The 15,994-nt window shown below is 44.0% G+C and overlaps 1 protein-coding gene across 1 annotated transcript in view; it reads right to left on the reverse strand.

The window, feature by feature from the left end:
- NPS (neuropeptide S) overlaps nucleotides 1-14,436 on the reverse strand; it is a 46,129-nt gene extending 31,693 nt beyond the window's left edge. The window contains exon 1 of the mRNA XM_069612079.1: nucleotides 14,425-14,436. Coding sequence (XP_069468180.1) covers nucleotides 14,425-14,436 — 12 coding nt within the window. The remainder of the gene's footprint in view (nucleotides 1-14,424) is intronic.
- Nucleotides 14,437-15,994: the final 1,558 nt, after the last annotated feature.

A 15,994-nucleotide genomic window follows, 5' to 3' on the forward strand; every position in this document is an offset into this window, starting at 1 on the left:
ACCCCGCTTGACACTTGACCTAGAATCATAACTGATTTCTTCTGAATGGATCTGATGGAAACCACTCAGTGGCAGATTTTCTTTGCCTCGACTAACAACACCTCGTCCACTGCTCTTGGGAACATATGAGCAGTAAACAAAGGTTTTTCTTGTGCTACGGGGACTTTCCCCTCATCCCTTGAATCCACAGCAGCAGCAGCAGCAGAGAAAGGTGTTCTTCAATGATCTACTTGGATATACCAATGAGTTACCAGGGCCAAACTCTTTTGCAATTATTGTGCTCCACAGCTTCCATGAACCGCTCCCATGCCCAGCTTTTTGAAGATTCATTCTAATGGGCAATTCACTTGTTGTATAGAGCCTGCTGCAGTACCACCACATTAGTCAATAAAGCACCATCATTATGGGTGTGCCTTAGTTACTTTGACAAGTCTGTGTTACTCCTTTTGCAGCCATCATCTTGTAGGAGCTAGTCCCTTAGTTCTGGATGCCTTATAATAACAATCACTCGTTCAGAAAAGTTTCTTTTTGAGCAAAGTCCATATAACAACAATGACCAATATCAAATCCATCAAATGTTAAAAAATAATCCCTCAATACCAACCATAGTATAGCCCTTAATAAAGAACGGTAATGTTGGATAACCTGCAAAATACTTGGAACATTCAAATTGGTTTATATGGCTCACAGATTATTCAGAAAGTTGCATTCCAAGGCTACCTGAGGCCAAGCATACCCTCAGCCAACTCCTTACTGTGGGCAGGGTGGTATTATGAACTAATAACTTGTGTTTACTTCTATAGTATCCGCCATGGCTGTTGGTACATAATTTGTGACAGCTGAAAAACTCCACCAGGCAACTTTTCCCTACAGGAATACTCATTACTGAAAAACACGTATCAGCGGAAAGGATTTTAAGCATTGGCAGATGGCGTTTGAGCACATGCAGTTGCATTAGTGCTCGTGTAAATGAATCCCCATTGTATGTGGGATAGCCCTAATGCACGTGTGCACTAATAGCACTATTGCATGGCTCATATTTTTGGTAATGAAGGCATAGGGGCCTCATTACAGAAACTTTGGATTTTTGCATGTGTATTTTTGCACTGTATTTGCACAAGGACACATTTTGCTAGTGAAAATACATGTTTGTTCAATCTTTTAAAAACATTTTGCATACGGGCAATGCCTTTTCTAGTGCTAACACATGTCCTCTTAGCACCAGGGCTAAGATTTTCCCTGCTTCAAAAATGAAAGAATAATATAATACCATGATAAAATGCACTGCACCAGTGCAATGCTTCTGTAATGAAGACAAGGTGGTTGATAGAATGTGCCATTTAAAAAGCCACATCTTAAAAAAGATTGGTACAAATATCTAAGCTGGTTGACAATTGAGATAGATGAACCAATTATGCATTCTGTTGGTGATATATAATGTAGAGAAAACAATTAGTTTGTATGTGTTTTCCTTCTGACACAAAAGGCCTGATTTACACAAATGTTTTAACATGGGAAGGTCCCATTGAAAACATGTTGAAAATCAGGCACAAAGTCTCACATTTGTTATGTTTCCAAAACATCATGTGCATGATCTTTTTCCTGGAGAGCTTGGTGATTACAACAGTCTATACCCTAGGGGACTTGCTTTAAAACGGCACCAATGTATACTCACAATGGGGCTCATGCTCTTTATGCCCTAGCATGGAATGCATGCATAAAGTGTATGCCTAGAAACTGTATGGCTGTTTTTCACAACACATCATATTTTCATTCATTTGTATGGCAGAGAGAGAGAGAGACAGAGAGAGGAGAGAGAGAGAGAGAGAGAGAGAGAGAGAGCGAGAGAGAGAGAGAGAGAGAGAGAGAGAGAGAGAGAGAGAGAGAGAGAGAGAGAGAGAGAGGATCCCAATGAATGCGTAAACCTCCCCTTTCCTCTACACCATAATAAATACTCCAGCATTTACTACAGCATGTAATTTTCATGCTGGTGTAAATGCTGCAGATTCCTATGGAATCTGCCTGCTTTTTACACCAGCAAAAAGCAGGCAGATTGCATAGGACTCCATTGTAAATGCTGCTGCTATGCATAAAGGGGAGGCAGCGTTTACTCAATTTGCATGGCGGAGTGCAAAAGGGAGGGATAAAGGCAAATATGCCTCCACTTTATATTTCCCTTTTGCACTCCACCATGCAAATAATAATCACCTAGAGGAGTGGGGACCTATTTGCTCAAAAGTGCGAACATAAGAGGGGCCCTCACCGTGATTTAGGTGGACGTAGAAACTGAGTCCCAATATGCGTTACTTACAGCCCATCATCACAGCTTGGTAGGACTTTTGGGGAAGATTACAGCACGTGTTACAATCCTTCTCACACCCTTCCCACCGTCGTGGTGGATATGGCAGCATATTTACTTAAATATTGGTAGCAGTAGTTCAGTAATTGTTTAGAAATGATGCCCCCTTTTCCATTTACATCCTCTTTATGAGGATGGAAATGGAACATGTACAGTAGCGCAGTACTTAGTTAATGTCGGAAAGGGTCAAACCTCAGCCTTTCGTGCATTTATTGATACATGTGGTGAGAAGGTCAGCATTATAGGTGTCCCTATGAACAAATATTTTCCCATGTGTTTGGGGAAGCACTGGATCTAACCGTTTGGGAAGGTACAAATCTGGCAAATGTTCTCAGAGTCACAAAGTCACTTATTCGCAAATCCAACTCTTCATTGAAGAGAATAAAATCCTTGGACTGTGACAATCCGCGTTCCACCCAGGCCACAGCATTGAGACAGCATTGCTTGATCTCAAAAATCTAATGGATGAGGCGAGAGATGCAGGCAACCCTGCGCTTCTCTTACTCTTAGACCTCTCAGCGGCATTCGATTTTGTCTATCACAATGATCTCTGCTACCACCTCATCACCACAGTGAACTTTTCACAAAACGCCACTGCTTGGATCTCGTCATTCCTACAAGGGAGGTCCATGCAAGTCTTCTCCAACCTAGCATCTGCTTGCCCCACCATCATCTCATGTGGTGTACCTCAAGGATCATGCATTTCACCCACACTCGCCAACATTTTTACAAGGCCCCTCTTCTACATCCTAGATGCACTTGGGATCTCATACATGAACTATGTGGATGACACACAGATCCTCCTTCCACTGACAGGGGCTATGAATCTGACGTCAAAAGCCTAAACACCATCTACGAGACTATTCAAGTCTGGATGACCTTCAACAGTCTTTGTCTCTACAGTGATAAAACTGCGCTCCTCATAATTGGGTCCTCAGAAACCCTCAAGAACCTCAACCCCAAATTCAGTGATTTGTCTTTTGATAATAACTCAATCCCAGTTTCAGACTCAGTCAAAACACTAGGAGTACACAAAGACTCCAAGCTATCTATTACCAGGCAAGTCAATGCCAATGCATCAGCTGCCGCCTACCATGCTAAACTACTAAATGCAGTCAGACTATTCTTATCCAAAGAAAACTGCCTGACCACCGCCGGAGCCATTACAGGTTCAAGACTTGATTATTGCAATGCCCTATTTCTAGGCACGTCAGCCGAAAACATTGAGAAGCTGCAGGTTATTCAAAATAGTGCACTATGTGCAGCACTTGGCATACCTAAAAGGGAACACATCACTGCAGCCAAGAAACAGGCATACTGGTTAGCTATTAAACAGTGCATCCTCTTCAAGACCCTTGCACTTACCCACAAATGCATCCTCCAAACCGCCCCTCCTTACCTGAACCAAAAAATACACTGACCCTCGTCCACCAGACCTACCAAGACTCCTTATTCCAACATGCTAACGGTGCCCAGAATCAAGAGAGTCCAAGCAGGGGCAACCAGCTTCCCCTACCTCGCAGCCCAGGATTGGAACACCCTCCCCTCAGCACTCAGGGGAGAAAACTCACACACAGCCTTCCGCAAAGCAGTAAAGACCTTACTCTTAACCTAAAATCTCTTCAGCACCCAGCTGCCAAAGACTCTGCTCACAATTTACATATACTGTTTTACAAAATGCGGTCTGTATTCCTCTATCTAATCTTGTGGATTGCAACAGCATCTCCAACGCCCTCTGTAACTAAGGTTTTCATGTAACAGCGCCTCGATGCACCCGGGCTGTTTGCGCCCTATATAAATATAAATAAAAGACGTTTCATTGGTGGGTGGAGGAACAAATTAGCAGAGTTTCAAGTTGGGCTGGGGCCTTGTAAAGCTGTGATATTTATGTATGTATCTCAAGAAACCCCCAGCTGATCCTTCTTGTCCAGCTAACTATCGCCCAATTTCCATTACTCCCTTTCTGGCCAAACTCCTGGAAAAGTTGGCCATCTCACAGCTTAACCTTCATTCCAATTCTGTTGGCTGTCTCCATGACCACCAGTCTGGCTTCAGAGCTGCCAGAAGCACGGAAACTGCTCTCCTGAACATCCGTGAAGATCTGCTCTTCAACCTTGACTTTAACATTCCCTCTGTCCTTATCCTCCCCGATCTCTCTTCTGCCTTCGACATGGTCAACCATACCATCCTGCTCAACCGTCTCTGTGAAAACCTGGGTATTACTGATCAGGTTCTGGCCTGGCTGACCTCTTTCCTCTCAGATTGACCCTCCCAGGTCCAACTTAGGTCCTTCCTTTCATCTATCTTCCTCTCTACCTGTGGTGTTCCCCAGGGGTCTAACCTCTCGCCCTGGCTTTTCAACCAATACCTGGCAACTCTCGCCCACTGCATTGCCACTTTCTACTCAAATTTCCAGTGCAACGCTGACGACACTCAACTCATTTTCAGGCTGCCCTCTACCACCTCCTCTCCATCTCTCATCTCTGATTGCTATTCAAGATTGGTGTGCCGGCAATGATCTTTGAATGCCAGCAAGACGGAGATCCTCCTCATCGGCACACCTTCACCATCATTTCCCCTCACTCTCTGGCCGGCCTCCTTTGGCCCTCCTCCTACCCCCACCTGCAAGGCTAAGAACCTCAGGGTCATCTTTGACTCCACCCTTTCCTTCTCTGCCCACATCTCTGAGGTCTCTAAAAAGTCAAATTTCCTACTGCACCTCCTCAGAGGCACTCTGCCTTTCCTCTCCTTCCCCCAGAGCTCATGGTATCCCAAGCTCTGGTTCTCTCTAGCTTGGACTATTGCAACATCCTATTTCTAAATCTACCTGCCTCTACTCTCCGCCCTCAGCAACTAATCCAGAACAGGGCTGCAAGACTTGTCCTTGGCCTCAAGCCCTGGGATCGGATCTCTCCACCTCTGAAATCTCTCCATTGGCTCCCATTGGATGCAAGGATTAAATTCAAAACCCTCTGCATTGTCCACAAGGCTTTCTGGTGCCTGGGTCCAAAATACGTTCAGCTATCCCTCCGCAAATACCTCCCCTCTCGAGCTCTTCGCTCCTCTACCTCCAACTCCCTCAGGGTCAGTCGTTTTTCAAAGAAATAAGCTGGGGGTAGATCTCTGTCTTCGGCTGGGGCCTCCCTCTGGAACAGCCTCCCTGCCCCTCTAAAACTTGAGGAGAACCATCCCCGGTTCCGGAAGCACCTCAGACCTTCCTCTTTTCTTCTGCCTTCGCTCCCACTCTCCCCTGCTGATCTGTTCTCTTTGGCACCGTGCACCTGGCCACCCTCTGTCCTCCGGGCCCAGGTACCTGCTCACCCTGCCACCCTCCCGCACTGCCTCCGGGCCACCCCTTGCACTGGGGTCTGTATCTGTACCCATACAGCCCCCCCTGTTTCTTCCTGCACTTATCAGACCTATCCTGTCTGCTGCCTTAAACCTAGCATTTGCAAATTGCTGGCTGCACTACCACTGTTTGTTGCCTTTATTATTTATTTATTGTTATTTATCGGTTTCTACTCTGCTTTGCACTTTCCACTTCTCCCCATTCCATGCAGTTTTCCCCTCCCCCTCTCCCATCGACTTGTGCATTCTCAATGTCACTGGGACTAGTAAGATCGCTGTTTTGTTCTCCCCTGTTCCCCTCCCTTGCTTTGTCACGCTCTGAAATACTTGTGTACGAGCGCGATAGAAATAAAATATCAATATCAATATGTACTTATGTATTTATTTATATAAATAATATATATCATCAGTAGTATTCCACCAAGGTTAATATTTCCTAAGACTGGACTGCGAATTAGTGGGTGTTAAAAGAGGCATTATTTGTTAACATTACCACCAAAAAGGTAACGATGGCCTTCATGTAATGATGTTTTGAGAAGTGCATTTTGAGCAAATGGTGGAGTCATCTTTTTTTGTTAGCATTATGTAAAAATAACATTTCTTAATAATGTAAAATGATGTGTCATTTACACTACGCAGCCAAATAAAAGATGGCTGGAAGGTTTAGAATGAATCCTAACCTCTGGCCTCACTCTGGGCAGCTCTCCAGACCATCGTTCATCGCCTGCCAAATCATTACAGAAAGGGGAAAGACCATATGCACATCAGGCTTGGTCCCACCCCAAAAGGGCAGACTTTTTGAACATTACCACCAAAGAGGTTACAAGGTCCATAATGTAATGATATTTTGAAAAGTCAATTGTGAGCTAATAGAGGATTCTTCGTGTTGTTGTTAGCATTATATAAAAGTAACATTTCTTAATAATGTAAAATGATGTGTCATTTACACTATTCAGAGCAGACGTCTCATTTTCAATAGAAGGTTGTCACGTGCTCACGGTTCCAAAAATAAATGGACTAATTTGTGTTATACACCGCGAAGCAGAAATGTCAAACATACATATTAATTATCACGAGAATGCGACTTTTCAGTGTGAATTAATTTAAAATTATCAATTCCAGCGGGCATGGAATCAAACTTTTGCAGTCTGTGAAACTGGTCTCGGGTGTTGAGTAAAACTCATTCTGTTAATAGGCTTTGCAAGGTTTTCAGTAGACCAGCCCTGTGTAGTTGGGGAGTGGTTCCTGCCAGCATATTCACCCTGACTTGTGGAAGCATTTGCATATGTCCACTTCCGGACTTGAGCCATGAAATATTTTCACGAGGACACCTAATTTCACCTCTTAACCAACAGAGCAATTTCCATCATTTGGTCAATAAGCAGCTGAGTTGGCTGGAACACAGACTCTATTATAATGTGTTTGCCCACTTAGGCAGATGAACTACTTTCTGTGATCTCAATCTGCCAGGTATCCTTGCTCTGAATCAGGAAGATAGTAAATTAGGGAAACATTACCCTTTTCAACGACGCATTTAACTGATGCAAGACAAGATGGTTACAGTGCATTCGGTATTATGTGGAATACACAATTAGCAAACTCTTTAGACAATTAGAGAACAATTAGTTATTCCATAAATCACATTCTACAAAGACCAGGGCATCAGAAAGCATACATAGCACTACTCTCTTGTATAGAATGCAGCACTTTTTTTGTAGTGTGCTCTTTAAGGTTTTCTAATGATCATATTATAATGATCGCATTATTTTCAAGGAATCAGAACAGAGCAATTGCACATGATTGTCGTTCCTATTTAGTGGAAGCATGGCCGATGTACACATATGAACCAGTGCAGACAGGAATTGAGATGTACATGTAGACAATGTAGACCAACGGTGTTCAAACTTGAGTGAAAATATTGTGTCCGTCCCTCCTCACAAGCCAATGTAATCTCTTTTTAAAGAGCTTCACCCCCAGCCCACACCCCCTCTCCTAGAACCCTTCAGGCCTCCTATGGGGGCCAGTCCAACAGTTTGAAGATCACTGATGCAGACAAAGAAATGAGAGGGCGAGGAGGAGGGGCTGGAAAGAGAGGAAGAGAGGTAGTAGAAACAGAGAGAAAGAGAGAGCTGCAGGTAGAGATAAAGTGATGTGGGGAACGAGAAAAAAAAATGACAGAGGACTAAGAAAGAACGAGTGAGGAAAAGAGAACAAGGAAGAGCACAAGACGGAATTGCAAAATTATGAAATGTAGATTGAAAAGAAACAGTAAAGGATAAAGGGATAAAACGTGTTACAAATAAATATAAGAAAGAAAGAAAATGAGTGAAAGAAAAAAGAATAAAAGAAAAACAAAAAACAGTGAAGGAATACAGGAAATAGCTGATACGTTAAATTAGTCAAAACGTAAAAACTAAATTAGCAAAAGAAAGTAAAGACAGGCAAACTGGAAAGCAATTGGAAAAGATAATCAGCAGGAAACAAGAACCAATATTTTGCTTCTAAGATATAGGCTTGTCTCGGGAGGATAGCTCAGGGGCAATGTGCTCCCCTTGGAAGCAAGACGACATGGAGCACCAAAGGTTCGATCCCCGGGTCTGTGCTTAGAAGCCTTTGGGTATTAAGCCCCTTATAAATTACCTATCATATCATATCTAAGAAGTTTAAAATTCGACATTGGCTAAACTGCACAAAAGGGCAATTCGAAATATCAAACACAAAATCGGAAATCACACAGTGTCTGAAAGCATGCATGCACAGTGCCTGAAATCAGGGTTCGGCTGTCTTAGCATTTCTTGGGGAAACCTATAATTGCATTTTCCCAGCTTTTAGAGAGACTGGCATAGAACAAGCAAAGCTCTCAAGCATGCCATTGAACGCAGCAGTGCATGCTTACCCTTGACGACAAGACGGGGTAGCAGCACAAGTGCATTGTGGAAATCCAAAGAAGAAAGACAAAATGCAACCTTGAAAAACTGCAAGGAAATAAGTCAAAAAGTGATTTTTTTTTTATTCTGAACATGCTGGCTTTTAAATAAACTTTAAAATACAAGGAAAGCATGAACATAAAGACATAATTCATAGTTGAATTATAAATCCATTGTACAAACCTGATCATGTTAGATTCTTCTCAACGTGGATGTTATAAATGAGGTGCTAAACGACACTTCTTCCTTTTTACTCGCTGTTCTTTGTTATATACCAGGAGAACCAATGATGGCAAATGACATTACATTCCACCCTCGTGTGACTAATAGCTACTAATATGGCCTTTCATTCATTATAAATGTGAGCAGTGGGCACCTGTCACTGTGGCAAAACATACAGTGTCTGCATTTAAACTTTCGCATTTTCGGCAAGAGCTGCAAAGTTCAAATGTGACAAGTCTGAGGCATCACGGTGCTGTGGATTGAAGCGTCGCGCGCGAGTTTGAGATTTGCAGGATCATAGCTTTATATGCTTGCTAGTCTAGCCAGCACAACTCATTGTATGTTTGCCCTGTACCTGACTTCCCATTCTTTTGCAATAATGGGCCCGATTCATGGAAAATTTGCCCGGTTCAAAGTGAATTTGCACTGCTGAAAAGTGACTTTGCACTGCTGACACAAACCCTGATTCATGGAACCGTGCAAAGTGCATTTTTTCAGTGCAAATTCTGGGAAAGGTCAGTGCATAGTCATTTTTGCAGTACAACATTACTTTTCCCGGACTTTGCCTGGCAAACATCCACTTTGCATGCTTCCATGAATCAGGGGTTGTTTCGGCAGTGCAAAGTCATTTTGAACCTGGCAAATAATGCATGAATCGGTCCCTGTGAATTTTCCAATGATACTGAAGGTTGAAAACTAAAAATGATCAACTCTGCAGTGAAATATGGAAACAGGAGTACAACATCCTGAAACACATGTTACCTCTTTTCTGGCCCCTCTCGCTTGACGTTTGCCCAATCTGGTACCTATGGTCAAAGATTTGGAGATTAAAATCACGTGATCTATTTCAATGGCTGCCCAGATTAGTGCGGTCTCTCAGACGGGGCCTCTTAAACCAAAACTTCTTCGTAGGGGTCCTTCCTTTTCTTTCTTCACATCTACGCAACCCAGTGGTTTCCTCTCTGGTTCTGTCTTCCTTAGATTACTGCAACCCCTTGGTTCTTTCGCAGCCAGCATATCCGATCCGGCGGTTGCAGATTCTCCAGAATACTGCGGCTCGCATGGCCACTGCTACTCCCTGTTCTGCTTACGTCTCTCCCATCTTGCGCCGCCTAGACTGGCTTCTGGTTGCAAAGCACGCTCAATTCTGCAGGGGTGTGGGGCACTGTGTTTGCAGGCTAAATTCAAGTTCTATGTTCCTCACCGGATCCTGCTGTCTGTTGAAGCCTATCTGCTTGAGGTTCCAGGTTTCGACTGACCCGAATGGATGAATGGTCTTGTTCAGTAGTGGCTGCCTCCCTGTGGAGTTCCCTTCCTTTTGCCCTCCAGATGGTGGCTGACTGCTTGCGTTTCATGCGCTCTTTAAATATGTATCGTTTTTAGATTTCTTGGTCAACCACAGTGGTCCAAGAGTGTGGGAGCGGTTGGGAGTCGTGCTCCTCTACTTTCTAAATTACGTTTTACCCTTCCTATACTTTTATTTTTTTTAAAAACTGTTCCAGAATGGCTTAGTTTTAAGATAAAAGTGTAAGAAGAAGTTTCAATATGCACCTCAGTGCACTGCACTCAATGTTCCCTTAAACAGCAGGCACGTTTGTTTGGGGCTTTGGATTGCGCATGGGAATGGTGTGGTGATGAGGGCTGTGGGGAGCTGGGGCAGGCCAGCAAGGAACATAGTTCCACTACTTCTAATAATACACTTTGACCACTGCTCAACCGTCCTGTTCAGGTTAGCGCCAAGTTGCCTTCTGGCATTCGTTGGGCTTTACAAGTTCTAATATGATACAATATTTCAATGTATTCATAAAGAAGAGGGTGATTCCCAAAGATTAATTCTCTGTAAGAAAGACCTAAGTTTAGAAAAGTTATCATGTACTCAGTTTTCCAATAGCATGATTCACCAACGAAAGCACGCAAAGAATATCCAGTTAGTGAACACTATTCGCATGCATACTACTTTTTACTAATCAGTGTTCTGAATTGGATGCCCTCAAGGTGTGGCCTTACATAGTCAAATGCAATGCGTATTTGATTACAGTTCACGGTAGACTTAACTGTTATGTTTTTCATTGACATGTATTCATGTAGTTAACACTTATATGGCAGCTTACCCTACACGCACATCAAGCGGTTGTATGTAGGGCAGCGTTCCTGTTCAGTATGTGTGTTGGAAGGGGAGATATTTTAGGAATGTCTACAGTACGCAAATGGTTAAAATTGGTGCATACTTACCACATGCATGAGTGTAATGATTGTATTGTGTAGGCCTTCATTATAAGTTTGCCGGTCGGAAACAAGGGTGCTGGTAAGCTCACTGGCACCCGTTTTTCTGATCTACAAGTCTGCCTGCCGGAGCCGCTGTGTCCGACAGGTCTGACCATGCCGGGTGCAGCAGCCATGGTAGGCAGACTTGTCATGGGAGCACTGGGACCATTGTTAACGATGCTGGTGCTCCCATGTCCCCACTCCTATGGAGTCCCATAGAACTCTATGGGAATGGCTATTAACACAATTACCGGCACCTGACTTTCCTGCCCCCGGACTCGGGGGCCAGGTGCCGGTAAATCATTCTGAGTCCGGCAGCAACCCGCCGGTAGCACCGGCAGGGTTACCGCCGGACTCGGAATGAGGCCCTTTGATGTATTCTAATGGGCTCTGTGAAGGAACCTCTTTAGTTGAGAATGGAATCACAGTAAGAGTGAGCCAAAACCAGGCCGCATTATGCATAACGAATGACAATCTATTGCTTCATGGAATGAGCCAATGAAATGCCGGACGCATTGAACTAGACTGGCTCACTTGTCATGGAGGTTACACGGCTATCTCAATGTTTTAATGTAGATATGTTGTTCATTTTCCTATCATAAAGATTTCAAATATTTTCAGAGCAAAAAACATAGGCTTATTTTACACAACGTTTCTGGTGCTCAAGAAACAATAGATTAAATTCAAGAATGTCAATTCACAGAACAAATGTTCTAAAGTAATTTTTGTAAATCTGCAAATGACAACTCCACTTTCAAAAAATATATTTTTTCCACAGGCATGCCCAAGATTTCTTTGTAAATGCGCAGAATCACAAAACATACATAAACTAGCTGAGCAAAAACGTTGTATTTCGAACATGAGTGTGTAAGCGAAGGTTCTGGAAATTACCAAGGCACCCAAACAATTAACAAGGCACCCACGCCCATTGTAAAGCTTCTTCACAAAATGTCTGAACAATATGTTCTCCAAAATATGACATTCAATAACAACTGCAATCCCAGAGAAAAACTAAGTATTTACACGTTGCTGTTTTCTCTACAAAGTCTACAAAGTCTGCCAACATGAAAAACTCCTTGGATGGTGTGTCATGATGAAAAGTCAGTGTAAATGGCTAGCAAGAGTATTATTTGCATGGTTTCTCATTCTGAAGTCATACGTGAGTTACACATGTCCTCTTCATACACATGCTGACAGATCAGCTGTGCCCTACAGAGGTAATCTCAAAAGCCAATCGTGTTTGTATAGTGCACTACTGTCATGGGGATGATTTTTCTGCACTGTATCCTTGCCTGAAAGCACAGTCACCCACCAATTTAGTTATCCGACAGGTTGAAGCATAATGTCTGAGTGACTGGTGTCTTGCACACATATTGCCTATGTGTCGTGGCTTGCAGATGTAAGGTAGGGACAGGCAGGTGCTCACAACCGGTGCTGCAAACCTATCGCCACCGATTGTGCAAAGGTAGGTAGTACGTGCAGTGGTTGGTGCACTGAAGGCCGGAACAATGGTCTTTGTGTGTTGGCCCATGTGGGGCAAGTAATAGCCTGCAATAGTTAACCCACTGAATATTTGCTGGAATGCATGATCTTGAAAGTTCATAAGTAGCAGGGCACAGCAGAGGCCTGAGTATTCAGAGGATGAAGTCCATCATCCCTCCTGATGGCATTATGAAAGGAAAAGATAACTAGCCTAGTTTCTACTGTTTCCACTAGAGAAAGTGACTGCTGCTGCGTCCCTTTAAGAAACTTTAATTGCCTGACCCATGCACGGAGCGCCTGCGCGGGGAGTCCGGCACCGAGTCAGTCGCTGGACGCAGACGGGGAAGGCAAGAGAACGGAGGTTGGAGGGAAGAACCGGGTGAGCATTACAAAAAGACAGCAGAACCGGGAAGAAGGGAAATATCAACAGGGACGGCTTAAGAGCTTGAGAACGTTCCGCCCCACCCACTGGACTCCTCTGAGTCTTCCCCCAGCTCTGCTGACTCTGGAGCCCCAGGGGAGTCGCCTACACTCCCCAGACACTTGGGTAAGCAGCAATATTAATTAGCGCTAGATGCAAATGGCTTGCAGGACCCTGATAGTCATCTAGACCAACATTGTTTACCACAGCTTGCATCTATGGTACTTGCGGCAATTGCAGAGAATGCAATCTCTCCGGCTTCGGTACCGCAGCTGCAAGTGAAAATAACCAGCCGTGCATTATGTGGAAATAATAAGAGGGGAGAAACTGAGGGAAACATTGAGGGTGGGATTGTGTCGAAGGTGCAGCAGAAGCTGGTAAAAGCCCTGAGGCACTCCCACAAAATGCCTCAGTGACTCTAGAATATACCTGCAGACTTACACAGGACACAGTGCAATTGGGTGGAGAAGTGCAGGAGTGGCTGTGGGGGGGGGGGGTTGTGAGCGCATTGTGGGATCAGACACAGCCTGTTCAGGATGGCCTAGAAATGAACGTGAATAGGGTGCCCAATGGTGAGGTGGAAGGACAACACATAAGGGGGAGGGAGAAAGAAAGAGTCAGAGAGGCTGACTGGGGGAGTGCAGGTGTGGAAGTGGTGCCTGCCTTCTGAAATCACGTCCTTCACAGACCTCAAGAAAAATGGCAGTGGCCCCACATTACCGGCACATATTGAATTTTATGGCAAGCCCACCTCAGAGTCCAAGTGGAAATGGAGGGGCACAAGTGCACTGAGGAATAAAATAACGCCAACGCCCAAGAACCAGAGAGGGCAAGTGCTCCTTACTGAATGGAGAAATGGGGCTGGACCCAGCCTAACCTGTATACCACTGCAACCCAAAGAACTCACAAACACTGAACTGTTGGAGGGAACCCTGGACGACGAAGGCTTAATAAACAACGTGTCATTTAATAAAGACAATATGAATCAACACAACACGCCATAGGGGTGGCCGCCGCTGTAAAAAAAGACTTAGGAGAAATTCTGTTGGGAGAAGAACAATCGGTGAAAACACCAGAGATGCCCTAAAAGAGCAAATCTGATCTACAAAAGGATATTGCCAGATTAAGGGATACAATCGAACAACTGGATATGAGATTTACAAATGAAGTTAGAACTTGGGTAGAAAACACTGAGAACATGGCCCCCAGGAATGTCAATGGACAAAGTGAGTGACCGGAGGAGACAGAGAAGGCGAGCAGGGAGGAGCGCATCATTCTAGGTGGGCTCGAACTAGCAAACAACCAGACCGACCCGTTCAGGATGACCTTGGAAAGAGTAAATTCTAACGATAGAGGGAGAGCTCCATCAAGATGGCCGCCCCAAACTCCTGGCTACCTACCCAATACTCCATACTCAAGAACTGATAAAATGAAGGAGAAACCAGAAAGAAGAGAAAACAACACTGGAAAAGGAAAGGGCAAGCAAGATCTTTTCGCCCAGATTTCAGTGGTCACATATCAATCGCACCCTTTGTAAATGTATACAAAGGTATTAATGACACGTTAAAAGATCACACCATGCTCTTATTGATGCTTCAGTCCAAGATGATCTACACTGAAGGATTCATCATGGTGAAGAATACCAGTAGAGAGACGCCCACACCTAGAGCTAAACATCAGGGGGAAAACCCAAACAGACTACCTACTACCCAACAGCCAGTGACAGTAATATCCACCGTGGAGGGGAACTTGCGGCAATGTCTGAGCGCAGTAAGTTCATTACCCCCTGATGGTACTGAGAACTCAAAAAATGTCCCAGACGGGAGTGCACCAGCTGAAATAGAAAACATTGTGTAGGTGACAACCACAGAGTGTTGGAAAACTTGGCCCCTCCGCTTATGGGTCCACTGTTGAAAGCCCCAGGAGGGACAAACAACAAAGAGAAAGTGCAGAAAAAAAACGACTCTAGGATTTTTTTCAGAAAGATATCACTTTCACCAACAGAGACAACCCGATCTCAAAAACGAGGAGAAGAAAAAGAGAAAAGCAGCCAACAGAAGTACACTAATGTGGACAGTAAATCCCATGTAGAGGACCTTGTGGACTCGGACATCTCAGAATTTCTGCCCAATATATCAACCTATTCACTGGAGGAAGAGGAAGAAGTAATCGGAGGCCCTCAATCTATCATTCCCTATTCCTCAGAGAATAATATAATAGCCTTACAGAGCGCTATATCGGGGGACAAAGAGGTGGAAGACCTGTTTCTTACTTTGGCAGAAAAAAGAGAGATAGCCTTAAATAAAATGAGAGCCTTGGACAATAATAAAGATCTGGAGCCCAATATAGATGAGAATGGACAGATGAAGATGGGTTGTAACAGGGCAGAAAAAACACCAGTCGCTAAGGATCAAAACAAGCAATTGGTCTCTTTCTCCAACTGGAGAAAGAGACCCCCTTTGGCCCTCTTCCTCAAGGTGAAACAAAGAGAATTCTAAAACCCGCCAACAAAGAAGAAAAGCAAAGCTATTTACCTGGAAAGGACCAAAGAACAATTATAGAGGCTCAATGAAGAACAACATAGAGACGTTGCGAGGTGCCTTAGATTGGAAGAGTAGTGGACAGGGAAGAGGATTTTATTTTAAACAGACATAATGGGTCTCATTACAACCCTGCCAGTCTGGTAACAACGGAACACCAAACACAAGACTGTGCGGAAACACAAGAGAAAGGCCACTATTTTGGCTACCTGCAGCATTAGAGAGGGGGTCAAAAAAACAACTACATTTCAAAAAAACAGAAGATCACAACTTTCATTGATCTCGTTAAACAAAAGGGGACACACACACCGACTAAAGGAAGGGAAGACCAAGTGGAACATATATGCCTTTATATGTTTACAAGAAACCTGGATGACCTCGATGTCTACATTGGATGGATATGCCACCTTCCTGAATCTGGCATTAAGGG

The sequence above is a fragment of the Ambystoma mexicanum genome, chromosome 8 (genome assembly GCF_040938575.1).
Source record: "Ambystoma mexicanum isolate Mex_15411 chromosome 8, UKY_AmexF1_1, whole genome shotgun sequence".
In the NCBI taxonomy this organism is placed as follows: domain Eukaryota; kingdom Metazoa; phylum Chordata; class Amphibia; order Caudata; family Ambystomatidae; genus Ambystoma; species Ambystoma mexicanum.